The 17,266-nt window shown below is 41.0% G+C and overlaps 2 protein-coding genes across 2 annotated transcripts in view; one reads left to right on the plus strand and one right to left on the minus strand.

Moving 5' to 3' along the window:
• lca5 (lebercilin LCA5) overlaps positions 1-4,595 on the minus strand; it is an 82,834-nt gene extending 78,239 nt beyond the window's left edge. Inside the window, exon 1 of the mRNA XM_052024450.1 lies at positions 4,483-4,595. Within this exon, the coding sequence (XP_051880410.1) occupies positions 4,483-4,558 (76 nt within the window). The 5' untranslated portion in view covers positions 4,559-4,595. The remainder of the gene's footprint in view (positions 1-4,482) is intronic.
• Positions 4,596-15,023: 10,428 nt separating this feature from the next.
• Positions 15,024-17,266, plus strand: part of sh3bgrl2 (SH3 domain binding glutamate-rich protein like 2) — a 69,804-nt gene continuing 67,561 nt past the window's right edge. Inside the window, exon 1 of the mRNA XM_052025380.1 lies at positions 15,024-15,259. Coding sequence (XP_051881340.1) covers positions 15,215-15,259 — 45 coding nt within the window. The 5' untranslated portion in view covers positions 15,024-15,214. The remainder of the gene's footprint in view (positions 15,260-17,266) is intronic.

Consider the following 17,266-nt stretch of genomic DNA (forward strand, 5'->3'; position numbering starts at 1 on the left):
TGATGCGAGTCAGGAGTCATATACAAGCCAGACTAGGCAAGGATGGCAGATTTCCTTTAGCAAAAGAAAGAATTCCACCTACAGGGTTTTGCACCAATCCTGTAGTTCCATAATCACTAAAACTCTAAATAAATAAATCTGGTGCACAAAACAAGTTGAAATTCACCAACTGCTATAGAAGGATTTGAAGTCAGCAGGTCGGGCAGCATCTGTGGAAGGAAATGGACAGTCAATGTTTCTGGTTGAGACCCTTCATCTGGACCAGAGGAGATTCACCAGGATGTTGCCTGGATTGGAGCTATCTGGATCTTCCTCAAGTCACACACAATCCCAACTTAAAACGGTGAACATTCATCTTCAATGGGTCTAAATCCTGGAAAACAATATTCAACAATATTGTAGGAATACCTTCATTAGAAGAACTGCAGCAATTCACGAAGAAGCTCACTACTGCCTTCAAAGTGAAGTTAGGGATGGGCAATAAACTTGTGTTGGTAGCAACATCTACATGAATAAAAGCTTTTTGTTCACTCCTACAAAATTATGATTGCTGTGTTTAACATGTTTTTGTTAAATTACACCAATGAAATGCTGACAATTTTCCCCAAGTAAAAGTTCCATTCTGTTGCTTTGAAATTTAGAACTGCCATTGTTATTTTTCCATGAACTGAACATAGTTATGCTATTTTAAAGTCCTTTCGAACATATCCTATTAGGAGGAATACACAACATTGTAATACCAGCTGGTTTTATGCATATTCCTGTCTCCTGTCATCAGCAGCTGGAAAACACCTGTTCAGAATTTAAGGCATCAGTACGCCATAGGGCATTATCACATCGGTGAGTAATTCCGTAAAACCCCTGAAATTAGCAAACACCACTGGAAAAGGGAATAAAGGGCACAATTATTTTTCTGCTAATTGGGAATTCATGTTGGTAACCAGTGATAGTTCCAGCTAACTTGCTGCAAGGCAATCCTACCACTTGCAATAGTCTGCAATCACAGCACCAACTGCACTCCTGTACAAATCTGCTCTAAGTAACACCTACAGGCTCAGTTTGCTTATCAGCATAGCTAGATGAACAATAATGATCATATTTGTGTAATTTACTCCTCTGCAAACAATGCAAATTGTGTGCAAAATGAACAATAATTTTGACATCCAGTGTAACACAAGCACACCAAATTATTTGATTGACGACTGCCTCAACAAAATACCAATTCTCCTGGACACTATTGCTCTAGGTGTTGTTGCAATTTACATTCCATATCACATCCATAAGCAATAAATCAGGTGTGAAGGCAAGGGCCAGACATGTAGATGCAGAAGGCAGAAGGGCAGGAGAGAAAGAAATATTGTGGCCAAATCTGCTGCTGTACGTGTTTCAGTGAAATTATTAAATAGAGTTTGCATCCATCTGGCACACACACCGAGACTCTGCAATTTATTGACATAAAATAGGGAAGGAGATGGAAGCATTATACTTTTTTATTAAAAAGTTTATGTGCAGCCAGAGGTTTCCAGAAATAGAGCAACACCACACAAGGTGACAAAATAGCAGAATAAAAAGGCGAAAATTGCCCAAAAGTCCAAAAATTGAGTGGCAAGTCAGAGTGGACAGGCACGGTAGCGTAGGGGCGGAACAGTAGCGCAGCAGTCAGCATAACGCTATTACAACACCAGCAATTCAGATTCAATTCTGCCGCTGTCTATAAGGAGCTTGTATGTTCTCCCTGTGTCTGCATGGGTTTCCTCCGGGTGCTCCTGTTTCCTCCCACATTCCAAAGACATACGGGTTAGGAGCTGTGGGCATGCTACGTTGATGCCAGAAGCGTGGCAACACTTGCGGGCTGCCCCCAGAACACCCTACACAAAAAGATGCATTTCACTGTGTGTTTTGATGTACATGTGACTAATAAAGAAAATCTTAAGTGGCTGCAGCAGCTCTTTTGTTTGAGAACCAGCAAGTGTTAACAGAGCCAAGACACTACTGGTTGCAATGCTGCCCTTGCACAAAAACTATGCAATGTCACTAACCTGCATCATGACTACTTCACTGCAGGACCAATCACATTATACATTGTAGAGCCATAGAATCATATAGCACAAATAACCTCTTCGGCCCAACTCGTCCACGCCGACCAGGGTGCCTAAGTTAGTCCTCTTTGCCTGCATTTGCCCCATATTCCTCAACTTTTCCTATCCATGAACCTGTCCAAATGTCATTTAAATGTTGTCATTGTACCTACCTCTACCACTTCCTCTGGCAGCTCATTCCATATATCCACCACCCTGTGTGAAAGGCTTGCTACTCAGGTCCCCTTTAAATCTTTCCCCTCTAACTTTAAACCTATACCTTCTAGCTTTAGACTGCCCTAGCCTGGGAACAAGAAGATAAGATTTCTTTATTAGTCACATGTACATCAAAACACACAGCAAAATGCATCTTTTGCGTAGAGTGTTCTGGAGGCAGCCCACAAGTGTCGCCGCACTTCCGGCGCCAACATAGCATGTCCACAGCTTCCTAACCTGTACATCTTTGGAATGTGGGAGGAAACTGGAGCACCCGGAGGAAACCCATGCAGACACAGAGAGAACATACAAACTCCTTACAGACAGCAGCGGGAATTGAACCCGGGTCGCTGGCGCTGTAATAGCGTTACATTAATTGCTACACTATAGACTGTGACTATCTACGCCCCTTCTGATTTTATAAACCTCTACAAGGTCACCCTCAGCCTTCTATGCTCCAGGGCAAATGGTCCTAGCCTATCCAATCTCTCTTTACAATGCAAGCTCCTCACTCCAGGCAACATCCTTGTGAATTTTTTTTCTGCACTCTCTCTCTCTCTCTCTCTCTCTCTCCCCAATCTCATCTTCCTACAGCATAGCGACCAGAACTGAACACAATACTCCAACTGCTGTCCAGACAATGAATCATAAAAAATATTTTTTATTATGCATTTAAATTTTTTTTATTATTTCTTGTTGTCAAGCACCCAGCAATTTTAGTTAAAACACTGCTTCAAATGACAGGACAGTGAATGTTTTCATCTTGTTTCTGCCTTTCCATCTTTGCCTTTAAGGCATCAATTTTTATCAGCATAAAGAAAAATGCAGATTTTCCAGCATGGCAGTATGACAAATTGTTAGACAAAGTCAGATAGATTGTAGTTTTGTTTGTAGACTTGTGTATTATTAATGTTATAATGGACTAAATACTGAAATACTGTATTTGCCAGTCATATCTAGGTTTAAATAGTTTGCATTTCTCCTGCAACCCTAAATATGCATATGATCTTGGAAATAGCATTTTATAGCACCTAACAAAAAATTAATACCTTTGAGGATATTTTGTCAGTGGTAGGGGGTGTGCAGAGGAGAAGCAGCAGCTGTTTCAGCTGTCACATACCTTAATAAACTAAACATAAATGTAAACAAAGTCAGCAAGGAATAAATAGTCATCACTAATGATCACACACAAGGGCTGCAGAGGGTTATCACTGACATGATTGATCAAAAAGGATCCCATACTTTGTTAAATAATTTTGAGTAATTTGTGATCTGATCCCAAATTGTTGATTTTAATCGAATAGAAAATCAAAACATTGTATAGAAGTCATATCTTTAAAGTCTCTAGTGTATTAATTATTGCATCAGGGAGAAATATATTGTTGACAGGTAACAGATTAATTATCCAAACTAAATACAATTACTGACACAATATTGTTCATACAAAACCAAATAAAACCACACTGAAGATTATGCATGTTCAAATGTCATAGGTGCACTTATAATTGTTTTTGAAATGTCATTAAATATCAGCATATTAGTAAGTTAAATTCTATTTAGTTTCTTCCAGTATCTTCTAATGAACATACCAATTCATTCAAGAATATGCTTTAATGGGGATCAGCCTCTCTGCGGTACTTCAGAAATAGACTAAAAAGGTCAACTTATTGTCATAGTTCGTACACAGAAAAAAGTTTTAATTGACATTCTTAAATATGTGCCGTGTTCTACAGTTTTCAAACAAAAATACGCATAATTTTAATGTTCCAATGCATTAATTTCATATTTGAGTTCAGGCAACACGGTGGGCCCATCGATAACATCGCCTGCGCGACAAATCCAAACTCGCAGGCGAGTTGATCAGCTGCAGATTTGTGTGCACTTCTATCCTTGCAATGAAAAGAACACGTCGAAGTACTTGTTCCGAGATTTGCTCGGGCAGTTGGCAAGAAACTAAGTCTTGCCACCAAAAGTAATGGGGCTGTCGCGGCCGCACAGAATCATCAGTAAACTGTACCCCCAGCCGCCCGGACAATCTCAGCCACAAGTTGGCCGGTTCCTTTTCAGCAGAGGAGAGGCTCTTGAGGAAAGGGGCTGGTTGGCCCAGTTCAACAACCGCAAGCCGAGTTCGGCCAAGGCCCAGCTGGCCTGGCGTCCACCCACCCGCTCTGTAATCCACCCGACTCACCTCCGACCCCGGCCGCCAACCCCCCAAGAGGGGCCGGGGCAGAAAGGCAACGTCCGGCCGAGCTGGCGGGAACCATCCACTTGTCGCGTCCTTGCTGCCCTCCTCGGGACTCCCTCCCGGCCGTCGTTCCCGGTAACCAACCCCCCACCCGCCCCGTTGCTCCTGGTTGTTGCTGCCGCCGCTGACCCACGCGCTCCGCTGTTGCTATTGGCGACCCGCAATTCTCTCACCCCCCCGGGCTGTTGCTACCGCTAATCCTCGCGCTCGCCGCCCGTTGGTGCGATGGAACCACATGCAGCTTGCTCGTTCCGCCTATTTGCTGTTGCCATTGGTGACGCGCACGCCTCTCCGGTAATATTTACAGCGGCGACCCCCAGCGTGCTGCCGCCGTCGATCATGCGCACTTGCGGCCTTAAAAATCAGCGCAGAAAGTGCTGGAATGCTGCGCTTCAGGCTAACCAGCGTCTTGTGTTGAATTATACAGTGCGGAAACAGGCCCTTTGGTCCATCGTGACCATGCTGGTCACCAAATACCCATCCCTGCTAATCCAACACCCAGTTGATCCAATCTGCCCATAGCCTTCTATTGCCATAGGCCTCCAGGTGTTCAACTAAATGCTTACATGTTGTGAGATTTCCTGCCCACGCAACAAATCAAATTACGTGTAATTTGCTTTCTTTTATGTGAACTCTTGGATTTTACTCGAATTCAAGAGTAATTTGTGACATTTAAAATTGAAGATGAAAGAAGCTGAAAATCTGAAATAAAAACAAAATGTTGGAAGTGCTTAGCAGGTTGGGCAACATCGGTGGAGAGAGAAAACACAGTTAACATTTCAGGTCGAAGGATCTTCATTAGAACTTATTCAGAATTTATGAAATTCACTGGTGCTCTAGGAACCAAAGCCGGCCACGGCTTTTCCTCTAACAGCGTTACATCAAGTGCTTACCCTTCCTACATATGAAAAGCCCCCGTGGACAACCAGGTGTTTCACTGTATAAGGTTTGTTGTTACTAAGTTTGATGACCACTAGGTTTGCCTTTTGTCTCCATTTTAATTAAAAATATATAAGTGAGAGGGGAAAGACAAGAACCAAGTTCTCAGAACTAATGAAGGATCCTAGACCTGGAACATTAACTGCTCCTCTTTCCACAGATGCTGCCTGACTTCCTGAATGTTTCCAGCATTTTTTGATTTTGTTGACCAGTTTGTGTAATAAGATTTGTCAATAAACCAGGGCTATCATCCATTTCTGGAACTTCCTACAGAAAGCCACATAAACCAATTTCTAAAATGTACAGTACTAATTAATTCAGTGACTAATTTCTCTTTGATCAGAAAAAGAGCATCCATTTGTCGGCAAAGTTTTAAAGAAATATTTTGACAGTTGGTAACGACTGTGTGTGCAAAACTTTATCTAAGGTGAGTCAGTCAAATAATCTGGCAAAACATTCTAAGCATATGTGAACAATGGACTTATGAATCACGTGATCTCATTAGAGTGTCCATAGAAATGTTCCCCAACCTGAATATTTTGACAGGGAAAAAAAATGATCATCATTGCATCAACTTTTTCAGATAGCTTTTAATCAGACATCGAAGAGCATTTTTGAAAAGTCCACTCTGGTGCAACTGGCAGTGGTCGCTTGTATGAGAGCACTAGTTAGACCCGGGAGCAAAGGCACCCTATCTACTCTCAATCAAAGGGTGTGGCATGAAAGACTAAATTTTTGTTTCAAAAGTGCAGCAAAAGGTTAAAAACTACCAACTTAAGGTTGATAGAGTTCTCATATGTTGGAAGGAATTTACAATTTTATAACGTCTGACTTTTCCAAATTACAAATAATCTTTATTACTCAAGGTTTATACTATAACCCCATTTGTTATTTGATGACAAAGTAGGTTCAAAAGGCTTGGCACAACTTCAAAAGCTAGTATTGGCAGCAGAGATGTGAGAAGAAATACTTTTGAATCCTGCCTGACCACCATGATGGGTGGTGTTAAATGTTAGCATTAACTTTAAAGCATATAAATTAAACATGACTGCTTACAGAGCTGTTGGTTGAATTAGAATTAAGAGGTTTATCAGGATGCTGCCTAGATTAGAGGGCATGTGCTATAAGGAGAGGTTGGCAAACTTGAGTTGTTTTCTTTGGAGCAGCGGAGGCTGAGGAGAGATCTAAAACTTTTTTAAACCTTTATTTACAGCACGGTAACAGGCCCTTCCAGCCCAATGAGTCCGTGCTGCCCATTTAAACCCATGTTAACCTACCTGTACGTCTTTGGAATGTGGGAGGAAACCAGAGCACCCAGAGGAAATCCATGCAGACACAGGGAGAATGTACAAACTCCTTACAAACAGCAACGGACATCGCCGGCGCTGTAATAATGCTATGCTACCGTGCCGCCCAATGCTCTGGTAGAGGTTTATAAGATTATGTGGGCATAGATAAAGTAGACAGCCAGTATCTTTTTCCCAGGATTGAGATGTCTAATACCAGAGGGCATGCATTTAAAGTGAGGGGGAAGTTTAAAGGAGATGTGCAGGGAAAGTTGTATCATGGTGGCACAGACATTGTGGGCCAAAGGGCCTGTTCCTGTGCTGTACTGTTCTATCAAAGACTCCACTGCTTTAATGGAGACTGACTGAAACATAAAAGAACAATGTTCAATGAAATGAGTCAGGTCTGTGAGCTGTAAGACGTATGTAATGGTCCCCTGGGTTCTAGAATGCATGAGCAGAGCCTTCTTCTTAATCAACCTCTTGGGACTGTGGATGTGCTTCATCTTTGGGTTTGTCATTCGAGAACATAGAACAGTACAGCGCAGGAACAGGCCCTTTGGCCCACAATGCTTGTGCCGACCATGATGCAAATTTAAACTGATTCCATCTGCCTACACATGTTCTATATCCCTCTATCCCCTGCCTGTTCATGTGCCTGTCTAAATGCCTCTTAAATATTGCTGTTGTTTCTGCTTCCACTACCTCCACTGGTAGCACGTTCCATTCTCTGTGTAAAAAAAAAACTTGCCTCGCAAATCTCCCTTAAACTTTCCCCATCTCACCTTAAATCTCTGCCTAGCATTTGATATTTCTGCCCTTGGAGAAAATCTGACTATCTATCCCTAACGCTATCTATTCCTCTCATAATTTTACATACTTCTATCAGGTTGCCCCTCAGCCTCTGGCGCTCCAGAAGTTTGTACAACCTCTCCTTATAGCCCATACCCTCTAAGCCAGGCCACATCCTGGTGAACCTCTTTTGCACCCTTTCCAAATCCTCCACATCCTTCCTGTAATGTGGCAACAAGGATATTCCAAATGTGGCCTAACCAAAGTTCTATATTGTTGCAACATGACTTCCCAACTTTAATGCTGACCAATAAAGGCAAGTCATAGTCTTCTTTACCGCCCTATCTACTTGTGCTGCCACTTTCAGGGAGCTATGGACTTGCACCCCAGGATCCCTCTGTACACCAATGCTGGAAAAGGTCTTGCCATTTACTGTATACTTTCCTTTTACATTTGACCTTCCAACGTGCAACACGTCAGACTCATTCTGATTAAACACCATCTGCCATTTCTTCCACCCACATTTCCAACTGATCTATATCCTGCTGTATCCTTTGGCAAACTTCCACACTATCCACAATTGTGTTGTCTGCAAATTTACTAATCAGCCCAGCTACATTTTAGTCCAAACCATCAGAAACAACAGAGGTCCCAGCACTGATCCCTGCAGAACACCACTGGTCACAGACCTCCAGTCAGAATAACATCCCTCCAGCATTAATCTCTGCTTTCTATGACCAAGCCAATTTTGAATCCAAAATTCTAAGGTGAGTGGACTCGATGCAGGGCTTCGACCCGAAACGTCGACAATTCCTTTCCTCCCATGTATTCATGTCCATAAAAAAAATACCATTTTTCTGTTCTGTGTACCGAAGTGGGTGACTTCACATTTTTCTACATTATATTGCATTTGCCATATTCCTGCTCATTTACTCAGCTTCTCTATATCCACTTGAAGCTTCTTTACATCCTTTTCACAATCCCACCTAGTCATATATCAGCAGAAGACATGGAAATATGGTATTTGGTACCCAAAGCTAAATCTCTGTTATTGTTCATGAATAGTTGGGAGCAAAGGGTTGATTTTGGATTAAAAGGGGGAAACAAAAAGAAAGGCTGAGGTAGATTTCATTTAGCAATAAACTGTTTCATTGTATGTTACATAGAAACCCTTCTTTATGTTTATTACAGACTGTACCAAATCTCTTCAGTAAAAATGCTTTCCTCAACATTTACTGCAGACACTATGTACACTTGGGTCCACCTGTTTCTCAGCCTCTGCTTATTCTGGGTATTACTCCTTGCAAGATTTTTAAAAATTCATTCGCAGGATGTGAATATCACTGACAAGGTCAACATTTATTGCTCTTCCTTCATTTTGTCATTTCGGAGGCCAGTTCAGTGACATTTTAGCACATAGATTGAATTAAGCAGGGAATGGCAGATTCCCTTCCATAAAAGACGTTAGTGGACCAGATTATTTTTCACAAAAATCCAGCAATTTCACAGTCACTATTACAGATAATAACTTTTTATTCCAGGTTTTTTTAATTAACTGAATGCAAGATCTCATCTGCTGTAGTTGAATGACCTTCCAGCCAAATTGAGGATCCTGCTACCCTCCCCCACTCATTCGCATAGGTAAAAATGATGGGGTCAAATGCAAAATCTTCTCTCTCTCTCTCTTTGCTTCCACTCCACGCTGTCAGGTAGTTTTGCTTCCCAGACCTCTTCATGTTCTGAGCTGGCTATACTCTGTCTTCTATTCTTCCAAGCTAGGACTTTGTTCAGTGCCACTTCTGTCAATCAAATTTCACTGATAAATCAGAAAGCTTCTTCTCTTAGTTGCTAAAAAAATGAAAAATTGAACATACACCATGAAAAAGCTATGACATTAAAAAAATTGACAATTTGTAAATGAAATTTCATAAAAGCTGAAAATAGGGAATACCATTTACTCCACAGAACAATAAGCCACATCTTTGGCTGTTACGTGTTTACAGATTTATTAAGGAAATTCCTCCATGACCTTGCTCCTCTCTGTCTCTGCATCTCCTCAAGCCCCATAATGCACCACAATAGTAGTGCTCCTTCAAGTCCTGTCTCTTGATCGACCCTGAATAAAATGGCTTTCCAACTCGTGGCTTTGCCTTTAGCTCTCAAGCTCCTATGTGGGAGGGAAGGGTTAGATAGATCTTAGAGCAGGATAAAATGATGGCACATCATCATGGGCTGAAGGGCCTGTACTGTGCTGTTATGTTCTACGTTTTCTTAAAATTCCTTAAAATTTATTTCTTTGATCAAGTTTTTGGTCATCTGACCTCCTTATGTGGCTTGATGTCAAATATTGTTGATATCTTTCTGTAGAAGTGCCTTGGGATCTTCTGTTAGGATAGACGTTCCTGTACAAGTTAATGTATTTTATTATTATTATTAGGCAAACAAAAATAATTATGAGCTGTAACTAAACATGTACTTAGAGCGTCATAGATCCCAAAAACAATCAAGTCATTCCAAAGAATCCAAAACATTTTATAGTTCTGAACTTAGTTGATGTGTAGGTTAATTGGATCTTAAAATTCCAAAGAATCTCATTCATACACTCAACTGCTGGGATGGTAAACATTTGTAATTAATTGGCAGTGTTGGACAGGAAAGTGTCAAAGGACATCTAGTAAGGAAGTAAACAGGCCAGTGATATTTTTAGTCATCTTAATTTGAACCTATTATCAATATTTAAATTGGTGGTAAAGTTTGTGAGATTTACAATTGGAATTTTAATGCTGATCTTGATGGCTGGGGCAAGAAGAGCTTGTTTGCATTTTGTTTGCAAGCAACACATTGGTGCAGCTTGTAGAGCAGCGTTCAGTCCTGGCCTTGGGTGCTGTCTGTGTGGAGCTTGCATTTAGTCCATGTGGGTTTTTTCCAGATGCTCTAGTTTCCTCCCACATCCCAAAGACATAAGACATGGTGGCTTAATTGACAGTGTGCAGCATAGGGGAGTTGAGGAGAATGGGAGAATAGAAAATGGGATTAATGTAATGTTATGGACTCAGTGAAAGTCCCTTTAAGATAGAGAGTGTGTGTGTATGTGTGTGTGGGGCGTGCTTACGTCAATAGAAGATAAAGGACGTAATGACGTTGTTGAAGAAGAAGAAGAAGAAGAAGGAGAGAGAGAGAAGGGAGAGAGACACCAGCCTGCTTGTTTTCTCTATCGATGGATGAGAAACAATAACTGTGTTTGCCACTGAAATCCATGTATGGAAGTTGGAAGTAATCCGGTGGAGTTCACTTTGTTGCTGACCTGTAGAAGGAAACAGGTATTTGTGTGTGGACGACCACGGTTCGGATGCTTTTCGGGGTGAGGAAGTCACTACCGAGTAAACACTGAAGTGTCGTTTGGGTTCCATCATGGAACATTTGGATTTCGTATGTACTCTCTCTATGTTTTTCTACATCTACATCTTATCTTCAGACAACGGTGGTTGTTGAAGAAGCCCTTGCTCATGTTTCACCTTATGGCTTGCGGAACTGAACTTTAAGAACCATTCAGGAACTGGGAGTTTTGGACTTTGTCACACACACACACGAAGAGTTTAGTTTTGGGGTTAACGTTCGAGGTTTAACATTCTTGAATTCTAACATACTAACATTTTTTACTTTTATTTTACGTATTATCATAAGTAGTGATTAATAAAATAGTTTTTAACACTAAATTATGCTCAGTGTGTTTCTTTTGTTGCTGGTTCGTGACAGTAAGATTAGTGTAAATGGACGGCTGATGGTTGACACAAACTCAATGGGCTGAAGGGCTTGTTCATATTATAGTTCCCAATGAACTTTGTGTTCTGCACTCCTGTTGCCATTTTCACTTGCATTCTGCTTGCTCAGTCATAGGGATTCTGTACTCAGTCTCATCCTGCTTATTCTTCCATTTTGGGAGGTAATGTACCATGGATTCCCATGAGTCAATTACATTTCTTCAAGGAAGCTTTAAGAACATCCTTGAAGTGTTTTCTCTGTACTTCTGGAAATCTCATACCATGATGGAGCTTGGGATAAAGAACCTATTTCAGGAGTCTTGTGTCAGCCAATGGGAATGATGTGACATGCTCACTGTGTGAGCTTAATTTGAGTCTTGATGTTGGAGTTATTGCTTGGGAAAGAACACTGATATTATCTTGCTTATCCTACCACTTAAATAGAAGAATGTGAATTCCAAACATTCAGCACCCTCTGGATTGAAGAAGTTTCTTTTCATTTTCAGTCCTGAATGGCCAACCCCTTATTCTGAGTCTTTGACTCCTGGTTCTATACACCCCAGCCAAGGGAAACATCAACTCCATATCTACTCTGTAAAGCCTCTTAAGAATTTAGTCTGTTTCAATGAGTAAGAAAAACATCATCTATCAACCTGCTCCCACTGCACAACATCACCCCTGATTTAACAGAAAGATCACAACAAATCCTTGGAAGTACACATCCCTTTCCATAACTCAGGAGCCAGAAGACAGACACAAATTATAAAATTCATCATCATCTCCAGTGTGTCAGCGTCTTTAGCCATCTGAGAAAAAGACTGTTCAAAGATCAAAAGTTCAAACTTGACACTAATTTCATAGAGTACTGGCCAGCAATGATCCCTGTCCCAACTTTCTTTATCCTTTGTAGAAATGGATTACAATGTAGCTGGCACTTTCAAAGCTGCCCATGCTGTCTCCACAAAATCCTCCAAATCCATTGACAGGATAAGCAAGCCAATGTCTCTTTTTCCAGGCCAACATCCTCAGTATTGAGGCTCTAATTTTTCCCAACTAGCTGCAATGGGCATGTCAGAGCATGCATGCCTAGCACCAGAGTCCAGAAGCAGGCACTCGACTCTGAACTCCATCCTTGCAAGAGATTTGCAGGAATGAATAGCATAGTGGTGCAGCCAGCAGAGCTGCTGCCTCACAGGTCCATTAGCCTGGGTTCAATTATGGCTGCCATTGCTATCTATGTGGAATCTGCAGATATTCCCTGTGACTGTCTGAGTTTTCTCCAGATGCTCCAGTTTCCTTTCACATCCCAAAGACATGTAGGTGGGTAGATTAATTGGCCACTGTAAATTACACCATTGAGGTGGGTGGTAGAATCTGGGGAACTGCTGGGATTGTGGGGAGAATAGGTAACAGGAAAAGTTAGTGGGGGGAAATGGAATTGCTCTGAGAGCTGGCATAGATTCAGTGGGCTGAATGGCCTATTGTCATAAAGGAAAGTAAAATGTAGCAAGGCAGAGAAAAGGCTTCAAGGATGTTCTCAGTTTTTTCTTGAAAGCATGTAACATCCTCATAGTAATTACTACCATTGGATTTGTCTCTTAAGAAGTGCAAGCTCTTGCTTTTCAATCTATCAATTGCCATAAAGGTGGCTATCACAGCACCACCTACGGGCACATTAAGGTTAACACTTTAATAGTTTTGGTGCAGATGGAACTCGATGTAGGAGTTTTCACTGGATTTTGGAACAAAATGTTAAAGCCCACACAACATGATACTATAACATAGATATTATTATGACTTTGGTGTTGGAACAGATTTGTAAAGGATATATTTTGGCTGGAAGAATCAAAAGAAGTACAAACTGAGTGGTGCATAAGATCACATGGAGAAAAACAAGGTGTGTTAATAAGTATTTAATAAGCATCAATTAAATGCATATTAATTCTTTTAATGTTTAATATCAATATTTAACATCAATTAAATGCACATCAACACACATTAATATCAACATATTAATTAATTTAATTAGTTCAATTAACATTACTACAGCACCCTTTCCTGTCTTCTGGCATTTTGCCCTGCCATCCTTGGAGGTGTAACACCCATTTCTTCACCTCCTATCTCACCACCATCTGGGGACCTAAACCATCCTTTCAAGTGAGGCAGATGTTCACCTGCTCCTCTTCCTCCCTGGTCTACTCCATTCAGTGCTCACAATGTGGCCTCCTCCCACATTGGAGAAACCAAGTGTAGACTAGGTGACCATTTTCTGGAGATCCTGCACTCTGTCTGCAATGGTCATCTCAAGCTTCCAGTTGTATGTCATTTTAACTCCCCTTTCCACTGATGTCTGTCCTCAGCCTTCTCCATTGCTATGGAGAGGCCAACATGAAATGGAAGAAAAACATCTCATGTTCCACTTGGGTGGCTTAAAATCAATGGTATGAACATTGAATTTTCCAATTACAGGTAACCCATGCCCCAGTGTTCTTCTCCCACACACACTCATATGTCCATCCAGTTTTTATCTTCCTTTGATCACCTTTCCCATGCTCTTCCTCTCTCCTGTCTTGTTCCATCTGCCCATCATCCAGTTCTACCTATCACCTACCAGCCTCTGTCCCACCCTGCCCTCCTACTTCTATGTCTCCTACTGGAGTCATAAGAGACTGCAGATGTCTGGACTCAAAATGTTGACTGTTCATTTCCCTCCATAGATATTACCTGACCGGCTGGGTTCCTCCAACACTTTCTGTGTTGCTATAAAGTCCTCTTACATTTGGTGCAAGGTCTTATACTATAACGTTAACCATTGCTTTGCCTTCATAGATTCAGTCTGACCTGCTGAGGTTCCCCATGCCAGCAGGTTTTATTTTTGCTCCGGATTACAACATGTGCGCTCTCTTGTGTCTCCACTATAGTAGATCTCATTCTCCACAGATCTGTTGAAACTTTGAACAAAGCATCTCAAATTTTGGATGTGTAGGTTTCTGTCAGGATAATGGACCAAAGTCGGTAAAATGGACCAAAGCAGGTAAAAGAAGTTGAGATACTAATCACCGACTTGACAGTAGAAAACGTTTGAAGGATTGATTAACCTAGTCCAGTTCCTAAAGCCGATCCGTCAGGTTGAGCTATGAAATCCATTGCCTGTGGTACAGGTGAATAACCCTATAGTATAGTAATTCTAACTCTGAACTGCCTTCGCTATTTACTTTCCATTTATATGTTCACAATGGCTTTATGAACGGTTCACATTAAATGTTCAATTCGGAACTCGGACTTTCCGTGATGACATGCAATGTTCTTGACAACAGGTGGCTCCTGCTCACTATCTCAGAATGAATGCTGAATGGGGCCATCCCCTTAGGGACGCTTAATCTATTAATGCGGTATCCGACCTCGTGATAGGTCGTTCAGCTGAAACGTTAAGTCTAGTTCGTCTCTCCACAAATGCTGCCTGACCCTCCGAGCATTTCCTGTTTGTTTTTATAGGCGCAGTAAACCCTCTTGGTGACTGTCGCTGCTGCAGAAGTGAGCTGTGCGCGGTGAGCTGCACGCTGGGAAATGTAGTCCAATAATCAACATCCTCTTCGAAAAGAGGTGAACAAAGACTTCATTACCCAGCATCTACCGCGCGGCCGAGATGCTTTGGACTAGGAATAGCAGTGAAATGGGCAAAGCGCTGCAATCCCTTGGAGGGTGGCGGAGGTGCGAGCTGTAATGAGATTGGAAAAGTGCATTTATCTATTTACTGGCTTCCCACTCCGTGTCATGGATTCGTAGGCGACAGCTGCATAGTTTAGTCCGGCGATTAGATTTTAGATATTAAACCAATTTTAGGGACGGATTTATTTATTTTCTTAATCGGCGGATTTTCTTTTTGGATTTGAGAAGATGGTTATTCGTGTGTTCATCGCCTCCTCCTCTGCCTCTATTGCGGTGAGTAGAAAACCAGCAGCGGTATCGGCTGGTTTATGCTGTGGAAGGTTACCATCGTGTTTATACTGCAGCTCTGTGTCCCTTCAGCAACCAGAGTAAACAACTGGGGTTCGGATATCTGTTTAAAATAGTGGAATTGGCACTCAAACTTGAAACAAAATAACACTTATTTCCTTGTGTTCCACTGTCAGTGGTGTATCATAATTTGACCTATTTCCAATAAATGGTATCCCGTTTTGCGAGTTTGCAACCTTTATCTTTGCTGTTGTATGTTACAGGTGCAAGGGAATTGCGTTTTCATTCATACGTGACAAAACTTTGGAAAGATGTTGCCGTTGGTATAATCTAAATTGCGTTGACTCTGATCGTCTAATAGATTTGTCCGGACTAGATTTTAAGGTTTCCACTGAAACGAGTTATTGGTGATGTTTTTTCAAAGTGTACGTACTCCCGCCCGCTCATCCCCTCCACGTTGCCTCCGCTCCCCGAGTTTAACAGTATCCCTGAAAGAAGCGAAGGAAGGTGGACCTGTTTGTTTTCCTTGTGTAAACAACATCCCGCAAGGAAGCACGCAATGCGTGAACTGTACAGAAAGATTTTTTTTCTGTCATACAAAGAGCACTTTCAACTAACAAACCCATCTCATTTGTTCTGGAGAAATTCGTCCCGTCTATTGAAATTAATGTATTTATTTATTTTTTTAAAGGAGGGACGTGCTCTGTTGTACCCTCCAGTAAAACTGAGGATTGAGCCCCACCCCTACCAATGGTGTACTCCAGTGCATATTGTTACTAACTCATTGGAAATAAACTTAATTTTATTACAGTGAATCAAGATGAAGGACTCGAGTCTTATCATACGGGATGAATTGTTCAATATATATTTCCATAATTATGTGTTGATTTTATTGCAGTATTTCATTTTATTAACATGTGGCAAATGACTCTTCTGGTTAATTATTTTTAATTGAAGTGTTATTTTGTTTGCATGGTGCACATAAGATTTGTGAGAATAATGTTCTCTTTTTAAATCTTAATACTAGAATAGTTAAAATTTATAAAACATTAACTATATACATTCTTCAAATAACCTTGGCAGAACTCCTGTCATATTGAAAACATTCTGAATTGGTAAGAAAATTGCAGTCACTAGTCATATAGGTTAAGTTCTATTTGGTGATCTGTAAAGTCCTTTAGCTTTCTGTGTATATTGAGGAAATAATGCATTTTGGAGGTAAATTCTGAAATATTTTGCAAGTGTTATCACTCTGCTTCATAATTCCTTTTAACTACTACATTTTTGTACAGGGCCTTCAAAAGAAGTTGAATTTGAACACTTTTGGAGGGGTATATCAAGGCTACATAAGTTATACACTATGTGCATTCCTGCACATCTTTAATGTACTTAATTAAAATTAGTCTGTGCCCCTGCTGACTACTCCCCTCCCACATTTTGGTATTTATGTCAGCAACTGGTTTTTGACCACACAGGAAATGGATTTGAAACAATAAATATTAAAAGGAACTTGGTATTATAAATACTTTATAGGAACAAAGTAGGCCATTGAACCCATTATGTCCATGCAGAATCCCATTGGAGGTTATGGCACATCTATGCTCCCATTGTTCTTTTTAAATTTACTGAGGTATTCTGCATCTGATCTTCACCCTCAAGTCCTGCTAATACTCCCACCAATTACCTTAATTTTGTACTTGCTATAGTTACCCACTCTCTCCTCAGGGAATTGGGTCCTATCCATTGACCACTGAAAGGAGGCCATTATGTCGATGCTGGACAAAAATTAACAGAAGTTGAGTTAATTCCACTTTCTAGCTATTATTCCAAATTCCTGCACATCTCCCCTCTACTATCTGTAGTACTGTCATAGTCCCTGCAGTCTGCAATGCAGAGTTGATAGTCAGCCCCACAATTATGATTTAAGACCATAAGACATAGGAGCAGAAGATCATCGCTGACTTATTTTTCCCTGTCAAACCCGTTCTCCTT

The sequence above is a fragment of the Pristis pectinata genome, chromosome 10, assembly GCF_009764475.1.
Source record: "Pristis pectinata isolate sPriPec2 chromosome 10, sPriPec2.1.pri, whole genome shotgun sequence".
Taxonomy (NCBI): Eukaryota; Metazoa; Chordata; class Chondrichthyes; order Rhinopristiformes; family Pristidae; genus Pristis; species Pristis pectinata.